Consider the following 9,349-nt stretch of genomic DNA (forward strand, 5'->3'; position numbering starts at 1 on the left):
CGGGCCTGGCTGGCATATGGTGCTGGGGGATTGAACCGCGGTCCCTGTGCTTTGCTAAGCTTGTTCTAAGTAGGTGCTTTAGACCACTGAGCTATCTCCCCAGCCCCCCAAATCCATTTTTTTAAAAAAGGTAAAACTCATACTCTGGGGCACTGATGTGGGGTGTGAGGTAGTGTCCTGTGCTGTTGGTTGCAGTGTGGCTTGATCTCACCCCCCTTTTTTTTTTGTGGACTAAGCACTTATTCCACTGAGCCATCTCCCCAGCTCCCTTAGCCCTTTCTACCAAAAGCCTTTATCGTGACTGGATGATTCTGCTTTCAGGACCAGGGAAGGGTGCTGTGTCCAGGGAAGCCCACCACAGGACAGCAGTTGGGAAAGGTGAGAGGCACCCTCAAGGCCTAGTGGCTGGGAGATGGAGTCAGCGCATGATGGGAAAGCCCAGATTGGAAGACCATGCAATATTAAAAATTACCTGGTAGAAAATATGAAATTTCATGGAGCAATACTAAAATATGAGATTATAAAACTGTGTCCAGCAAGACCTTTTTTTTTTTTTTTTTTTTTTTTTGCGGAACCAGGGATTGAATTCAGGCCCTTGCACTTGCCAGGGAAGCGTTTATTCCACTGAGCCATCTCCCTGGCTCCAGGAAGGTCTTTTTGAAAAAGAGGGAACCAAAGAGGTTAATAAAAAGACTCAGATGATCACCCACTGAAAGTCAGCGCTATCCTTCAGCTGGACCAAAAGTCGGCCCGAGCTGTGATTCTCAGTGTGGACTGCGCTGTGGCCAGGGTGGCCTTTACTTTGCTGGCCAGTGGATTCCTGGGCCTCAACCTGGCCTGTTAAGTCTCAGTATCTAAGGAGCATCCCGGAAACTGGCATTTTCAGCAAATGGGCTCACCTCCTCCTCCTCCTCGTCCTCCTGGCCCTGCAGCTCCTCCTGAACGCCACAGGACACAGTCTGGATGGCGACATCCTCCTCGGCTTGGCTAGCTTCTGTGCACGGCCCTGTGGGTCCTGCCAGGGGCTCACTGGCCTCTGTGAAGCTGGTCTCGCAGCTTCCCGCCCAGGGGTCCTTGACCTTGTCTCTCCCCAACAGGCAGCTGGGTCGGTACCAGGCCTCCACAGCCAGCTGCAAGGACCCTGGGTCCAGGAGCTGGTGGGCGTGAGCTGGGTCAGCACTGCCCAGGAGGTAGGAGTAGAGCTTCTCCTGGCAGGACCAACTGGGTGGGGCCCTGGGGTAGGAACAGGGCCCGTGGATGGGGCCGGGGCTCCCGGGCAGCAGTGGGTTCTGGAGCTCACTCAGGCTCTCCATGGCTCTGGGGCAGCAGCGGGGGAGAGGAGCCTGGGCCTGCTGGACCGGTCTCACAGCACCTGTCAGAGAGCAGCGTGACAGAACAAGACTGGGACACCGGGTCGGAAGGAGAAGGGGCTCCGAGCCGGGTGTGGTGATGCACACCTAGAATGCCAGCACTGGGGAGGCTGAGGAGTACCACGAGTTGGAGGCCGGCCTGGGCCGCATAGTGAGATCAAGGTCAGCCTGCACTGCACAATGAGATCCTGCTTTGGAAACTAACACACAATTGAAAGAAAAGAAGAAGGGGCTAGGAATGCGCGCTGTGCTGTCTGACATGGCCCAAACTCTGCTTTGCCTTTGCCAGTCTTGGGCCCTTGAGCTGGCTGCTGCTCCGAACTTGGGGTCTTTGTAGCTGGGGTGGGAGTAGTGGAGCTCCTCACCTCTGAGAGTCGTTCGCTCACTCACTTACCCACTCAACACCTCTGTGTTGCCCTAATTCTTGGACAGTAGCAGTGAGGGCAACGACAAGCAGCAGAGAGGAGGAGGTGCTCTCTTGTCTTGTTGGAGCTCAAGGGTGGGTACAGAAGATAACTATAAAACTACAACTCTGGTGAAGAAGAACAGCAGATGTATGCATGAGCACACAGTGGACAGAATCGAGCCCAAATTCAGGAAAGCCCGTAGAGCTGGGACATACGGAGGAGCACAGTTTAACAAGGCAAAAGGGATTGTGCTGCAGCTTGGGTCTAGCATGTTCCCCGAAGCCCGTGTGTTAAGGCTTGACCTTTGGAGACATGGGAACCCCTGAGGGGTAGAGTCAACTGAGGTGTTCAGACCATTTGGTCACTGGGGGCCTTGCCCTTGGAGGGCATTTGAAATGCTGGGCTTTTTTTTTTTTAGGCGGAGCCAAGGATTGAACTCAGACCCTTGCACTTGCCAGGCAAGCGCTTATTCTACTGAGCCATCTCCCCAGCCCGAGCATGTACTACTTTTAAACAAGACAAAACACACACACACACACACACACACACACACACACACACATTTTCACTTTCACCAAGTACCTCAAGTAAGCGGCTGCAGCACCCTTTCCAGCCGAGCCACAACCCGCAGGTCTCTAGAGAGATTATGTGTGTTCCCACAACCAACCTGCACCCCTCAATGGGACCATCCCAGAGTTCATGGCCCGATTTCAGACACCGGGATTTCTGGTCCTGGCCAGAGGAGGAGCAGTAGGTCTCTAGGACCAGCCTTCTTTGCCCTGCCCTTGTCAGGCCTTTCAGCCTGTTGCTGGGCCTGCATTTCTCTGTCCCCTGGAGAGGGGACCAGCACTGAAAGAAGAGTGATTCTCACTGCCAGCTCGGCTGCCTTGTTTCGTGTGGCCGGAGTGCGCCTGCCACTCGGGCGTTGCCGGTGGGCCTGTGGGAAGTGTGCCTGCACAAGCACGTGCACGTGTGTGTGGCTATGTGTGCGCCTAGAGGATTTGCCGTGCTCTAGAGGAAAGACACGAGAAGGTCTAGAACTCTGAAGCTAAGAAGACCACATTATGCAGTTGAGGCTGCGCTCAGCCCCGAGGAGGAGAGGGAGAGGAGCTCTGTAAAGCCGCAGCCCCTGGCTCACTGCCTTCCGAGGTGAGAGCTCAGCAAGGCCCCTAAGGTTGAAGGGTCTCCATTCCCTGACAGGCAGGAGCTGTCCTGGGATCCCTGCAGTCCAGGTAGAGTATCCTGCTGGGTGGGATTTTGCTAGCCTCCATCTAAACAGTGGAATACGAGCTTCCTTATCTAGAAAACGTGTGGGACAGTTGATTGTTCACAGTGTGGCGCGACAGTCCCCAGGATTCCACTGGGAGCCAAGGAACAATAACTTACGCTTACTGAGCTTTTGCACATGCCAGAGACTGAACTGTTCCAAATGCTCATTTAACTCCATAATTCTAGTGGGAACAGAACAATAGGACAGGGCTTCCTCTTCCAGCTGCGGCAGACTAACTCGCATCATTCCAAGCTACTGCCAGTAACTGGGGAAAATATGAAAGTAAGCAAGAATCACCAAGGAAAGGGCCAGTAAGGTAGCTCAGTGGCTTAAGTGCCTCCTTAGGCAAGCACAGGGGCTGGGGTTCAATACCCTGCTCTGCAACAGAATCAGGCTGTGGAGAAAAATTAAGGTTTTGGGTCTGATAAGGGGGAGGGCCCAATAAACACCCTGGTTTTTCATTTGGGACCTCTCTAGGGCTACACTCTAGAAATAGGAGCAAACCAGAAACAAAGCAGCTTCAGGGGGACAGAGGCCAGCCTGGAATCAGCCACCCCTGCCTGAGGGCAAGAGCAGTTTGGGCTCTCAAATTTTAGTGAGTATCAACACCTCCTGAAGGAGTTGTTACACGTGGATTGCTGGATCCCACATCATTTATGATTTTAGGATAGGGTCTGAGAATTTGCTTTAAAACAAAACAAAACAACAAACAAACAAAAACCAGAATCATGGGTATATTCCAGGTTAGCCTTGAATTCAACTGTGTAGCTCAGATGGCCCTCAAACTTAGCAATCCTCCTGCGTCAGTCTCCTGGGTGCTGGAATCACCGGCGTGTGCCACCCCTCGAGGCTGAATTTGCGTTTCTAACAACGTCCCGAGTGATGCTGATGCCTCCCACCTAGAAACCGCCATACTTGAAGAACCGCTGATCTGATGGTCATGGAAAGAAGAGTGAGACTGTATAACCAAAAGCTAGTAGAGGGGCCAGGGAGATGGCTCAGTGGAATAAGCGCTTTCTGGCAAATGCAAGGGCCTGAGTTCAATTCCCGGTTCCACAAAAAACAAAACAAACAAACAAAAAAAAAAAAAAAACAGCTAGTAGAGCCAACCGGAAGTGGCAAAACTACTTGATTAATCAAAAAGGAAGCAAGAAAAGCTAGAAAAAGAACAGGTGAGGCAGATAGAAAAAATAGGTAAGCTGTTAGACTTCTACCCAACTACATCGGCAATCCCACTGAAGAGACCAGGACTACGTCTGCCCACAAGAGGCCAAGACCATCTTTCAGTGGTTTAGCTCTAGGAAAGGCGAGTACTATAGAAAGCAAATCAGCAGCGTTGAGGCCCCAGAGGCAGAAGGGGCCTGAGGACTTTCTGAGGTGACAGAACTGTTCCCGAGCTTGATTATAGCAATGACTGTAGGACCACATGTATCTCACAAAGCACACTCAATCATAGACTTGAACTTAATAAATTTATCATGCAGGTATTATACCTTGAAGCACATAACATTTCATTTTTACACAAGTTTTCATGAAATATTTATATAAAAGTATATGGAAAAATTTTAAAGGACTAAATTTTTAAAAAGTCCAAGTAAGTATTACATAGTGACAGACAAGGGACCTGCAATATAAAAGCACAAACAGGTCAAGCGCCACAGGATGGAATGATAATACCCCACCAGCACCGCGATCCTGCTGTGACCCACGCACCCTGCAAGTGCCAGGTGTGATCCCATTTAACCCGCATAGGAGCTCTAAGAAGTCTCAGCCACCAACTTCTCTGTCTTGTAGACAGGGATATTGAGGCATAATAGCGTCATGCGTGCCCAGACAGCCCAGAGGGACATGGAGAGCCAGGCACGAGCCCCAGAAGCCTAACTCGAGTCACCATACCTGTCCCGGTGCCCATGAGGCAGCCCACAAGGCCGCTACATTTACAGAGTGGGCTTTGTTCTGAGCACCGAGGCTAGTGCTCCAAATTCATCTTCTCACTTAACCACCTCTTCACTCAGGGGAAATGGGTCCCGAGAAGTTCCTCAGCTTCCTGGGACCGTGTGACTGGAGAGTGGCCCAGCCCCTCTGGTGCCAGCCCAGCTGCCCAGGGTTCACAGAGAATGCCCTGAACCACTCAGTGGGGATGCTGTGGTGATGCCGCACTGGCAGAACCGGGGTTCTGGCAAAAGGAGCAAACGGGCGGCAAGAGCAGCGCCAGGGTCTCCAGGCTTGGGGCAGGCCTGAGGCCTGGAGGTCTGTTCTGTATAGCACTGGAGGTGAGGCCAAAGGAGTGTGAGCCACGGTCATGCGTCAGGTCATCTCCTGGGACAGGGCCTTTATCAGAGCCCTGTAAACTGATGACAGCTACGATCAACTGTGTCTGAGTCAGGGCCCATATAGTTTATCTCAAAACATCACAATACTGGGGCAACCCGTTAGGGTTCCCTTCTGTCCCTCTCTTTGATAGAAGCTTTCTTTCCTCCAATAAATATATTCTGTTCTTAAAAAACAAACAAACATGCATCACGATCTAATGAAGCCTATTAGTATTTTTTGTGGTACTTGGGGTTGAACCCAGTTCTCTCACTGAGCTACAACCCCAGGCCTTTATTTTATGTTGTACTTTGAGACAAGATCTCTCTAAGTGGCCCAGGCTGGGCTCAAACTTGCAATTCTCCTGCCTCAGACTCCCAGAGTGCTGGGATGACAGGCAAGTGCCAAGGTACCTCACCAATGCCATTATTACTTCCCAGTTTTCAGATGAGAAAACTGAAGTTCAGATGACCTGAGGCACTTTCCCAAGGTTATGAAGGGACAGAAGCTATGTGTGAACTCAGGTCTGCTTCTGTCCAAAGCGTGGCCTCTCCTTCACTCACTGTCCCAGGGCGCCTGTGCTCAGAGGGTTACTGAACTGTGCTGGGGCTGAGTGGTGAGGAGTTGGTTTTGAATGGGTTAAAACCAGGGTCCTAAGTAAAGACAATGTGACATTGGAGCTTTACAGAAAGATTCAGAGATTTGAGGTTGGTTTAGTTGCCCAAGGTGACTGCCTAGGTAACCTTTGAAGGTGGGATTCGGAGCCATTGTGAGGGTGTTGAGGGTCCCCCACTATCACTCAGTGCAACCAGACAGATTGCTTTTCTGCTGAAAGATAAAAGCCTGAACTTCCTAGCAGGGCAGAAGATAAACAGAAACCATTAAAACCCAGGGAAAAGGTGAAATCTTTACAAATAGGTGCTAGACCGTCTTGGGGCAGATCCACAACTGCCCTGCACACTGGGAAGCTCTGGCTGTGGGAGTCGCTGGGGGAGGCTGACAGCCAGCTCCGCTTGGCGGGTGACTGGCTGATAACCAGCGGCCACCAGAGCCCTAGAGTCCTTAGCTGCAGGGCCCGCAAGTGACAGCGAAGGGAGCACAGTCAGGGTGGGAGTGGGGGTGAGGCGGGCAAGTGGGACCCTGGGCTTTCTTTGTTTCAGTCGCCTCCTCCATGAGCTGAGCCGCACACAATTGATTGCCCTTTCTCTCGCTCCTCACTCCTCTTCCTTGCTGCCAGTGCTTGCTTAATGCATTAGCGTCTCTCTCACTTAACTGAAATTGTCATGGAGATGGCAAACCTGGCTGCAGGGACGTGGACACTGCTCTCAGGGACAGGGGGGTCTGTCCCCTCGACACCGGACTGTGAGATCTCCCACCAAGGAGTGCGGTCAAAGTGATGCTGTGGGATTCCCGAGGCAGACTCTGGCAGGCCGAGAGCCTTTCACCTAGATGCCTGCGCAGTCTCACGGGCCTCCAGCTGTCCTGCAGGCGGCTGACTCCTCTGAGGTCGCTGCTGCGCCAGTCAGAGGAACCCGTGGCCCCTATCCCCCTTCGAGATCCAGACAATGAGAAAAGCCACCCTGGGCTCTCCACCTCAGGCCCTCTGTCACTCAGCGGAAGGGTCACAGTTAGCCCCTGGGGCACGCTGACCCCTCAAAGCCATGAGTACGTTTGGGGTAGCCTAGGCAGCAGCCATCCTCGGAGCATCTTCCAGCGCCTTGACCCAGTCAGCTCCCAGCCCCTGCCTTCATTTCGCAGTCCTGTTTCTTCTTATCTCGCGTCTGCCTGTGGCTAGCACTCAGAGAAAGGCCACGTCCTGGGGGTCAGGCCCCGGTTGCCCCATCCTCAGGCTATCTTTGGGTACCAGGAGAGCAGCTCTCCTGGCTGCAGCCTCTTCCCAAGCGCTTATCCCAGCCTCTATTTATATAGGTGCGACTCGCTGATCCGCGTCCTTCTCCCTTGGCAGCATGTGAGCTCCGGCGGGTGAGCGTCTCACTCCTCCCTGCACCCCCATGCAGCAGGCAGTCGGGGACCAGCTGGCCCCGCAAACAGGTGGGTGCTCTGGGCAGCGGCTGAGCTGGGTCTGGAGCTTCCTGGGAGCTGAGCATGGGGCACAGTTCATTTTGCACAGAAGTAATCCTTGAACACTTATCTCAGGCTAGTTCTTGGGATGCAAAACTAGACAAAACTAGAAGTAGCCCCTGCAACAAGAAGGGGCAGGACGTAAAGACTAGGAAATCCAAGTTTCCCCAGAGCAGAGGTCTCTGTGCTGGAGGCTGCCAGAACGCGCGAGAACCCTGTCCTGGGCTGCAGCGGCTGGCAGGACCTGGGAAGGGCCTTCTCTAGGCAGATGGTATGAGCACAGGCCCATGACGAGCTGGACAGGGGAAGTGGCATCTCCGGCCCACTGAGGAGTGCGTGAGCCGAGGGTCTCGGTGGCGGCCAAGGTGGGCTGGGGCTGAGAGGAGGAGGTGAGGGAAGGTAAAGCGAGCAGGCCAGTGCCGGCAGGGGCTTTGCTCCGTGTGCAGCGGGGAGCCGGCGAGGTTGCTAGCAGGCAAGCAGCGTGGTCCTGCCTGTGTTTGGTTCAGCTGCTCTGCTTGGCAGCAGTGAACAAAGGACTGGAGAGAGGCTGCGAGAATGGAGGTGAAGAGTCTGTGAGGAGGCCTTTGTGGCTTTGGCCTCGTCATGACAGCTAGGCTGTGGAACTAGCCTGGCTGCCCAGCCACGGTGGATGAATAAAGAAAATACTGTGTCCCAGCACTCAGGAGGCTGAGGCAGGAGGATCACTGCAAGTTCAAGGCCAGCCTGAACTGCATAGTGAGCCTGCTTCAAAAAAAGAAAAGATTGTATTATACACAGTCAGATGTCATTCAGCTACAAAAAGAACAAAATAGTATCACTTAGCAAAATGGATGGAACTGTAGAACAGTAAGTGAAATAAGCCAGACACAGTAAGACAAATGTCATACGTTCTCTTACGTATGTGGAAACCAACAAAGAAATTGACCTGACAGTAGAATAGTGACTACTAGAGAGTGCGGGAGACTGGAGGGAAGGGTGGGAGGGGGAGTTTGGACAATGTATACCGGGACACAGGCAGGAAGGAGTAAGTTCTGGTGTTCTGTGGAACAGCAGGGTTACTACGGTCCTCAAGAATCTGTTAACGGGCCGGGGAGATGGCTCAGTAGAATAAGCACTTCACTGGCAAGTGCAAGGGCCTGAGTTCAATCCCCAGCACTGAAAAAAAAAAAAATCCTGTTACAAGGTAGTAGTTCTCTATGATGAATGTGATCATTGTGCACAGCTAAAGTACCAATAAAATGTGATTTAAAAAAAAACAACCTGTTACATATTTTACAAGAGAGGAGCTCAAAGGCTCCAAACATGAAATAACAAGGAGGGAATTGCTGACTACCCCCGATTTGATCAGTGCACATTGTGTACGTCAGTGAATTATCACAGTGAGTCCCATCAGTATATGCAATGGGAGAGAGAGAGAGAGAGAGAGAGAGAGAGAGAGAGAGAGAGAGTGAAAGTATTACTGGGCCAGCACTGAGGAATTCCTAAGAGCTAAAGAGCCAATGAGATCCCTTGGTGAAGAAATGAGTGCGGACAAACTGCATGCCTAGAAGCCAGAGGTGAGGATGAATCCTACTCAAAAAAGAGGCCTGTTACCTAACTCAGGAGGGGCGCCACGCCAGCTGCCTGTTCTAGTTAATGCCTTCTTTCACTCCTAAATATGAATGGAAAAAAGAATAATGAAAAATAACTACAGGAATATAAAAGTGAAGGATTTAATAAACAGAATGATCTGCTCAATAAGATTCTAAACTTAGTCAAGTTACAGCAAAGATTCTTTAATTTTTTGAGGGCCGACCAGATACCTCAGCAGACTAAAGTGCCTGCTTAGGCAGGCGAAAGGACTGAGGTTCAATACCCAGTGTGCTGTGCTGGCCCTGCCCTCAGGGCATACTGAGACATTGATTGAGAAT

General features: G+C 51.9%; 1 protein-coding gene across 1 annotated transcript in view; it reads right to left on the minus strand.

Annotated features, from left to right (window-relative positions):
- The window catches only part of Syndig1l (synapse differentiation inducing 1 like), a 2,161-nt gene extending 848 nt beyond the window's left edge, over positions 1-1,313 (minus strand). The window contains exon 1 of the mRNA XM_004624963.1: positions 900-1,313. Coding sequence (XP_004625020.1) covers positions 900-1,313 — 414 coding nt within the window. The remainder of the gene's footprint in view (positions 1-899) is intronic.
- Between the last annotated feature and the right edge of the window lie 8,036 nt (positions 1,314-9,349).

Source organism: Octodon degus, unplaced genomic scaffold (assembly GCF_000260255.1).
Source record: "Octodon degus isolate 3935 unplaced genomic scaffold, OctDeg1.0 scaffold00007, whole genome shotgun sequence".
Taxonomy (NCBI): domain Eukaryota; kingdom Metazoa; phylum Chordata; class Mammalia; order Rodentia; family Octodontidae; genus Octodon; species Octodon degus.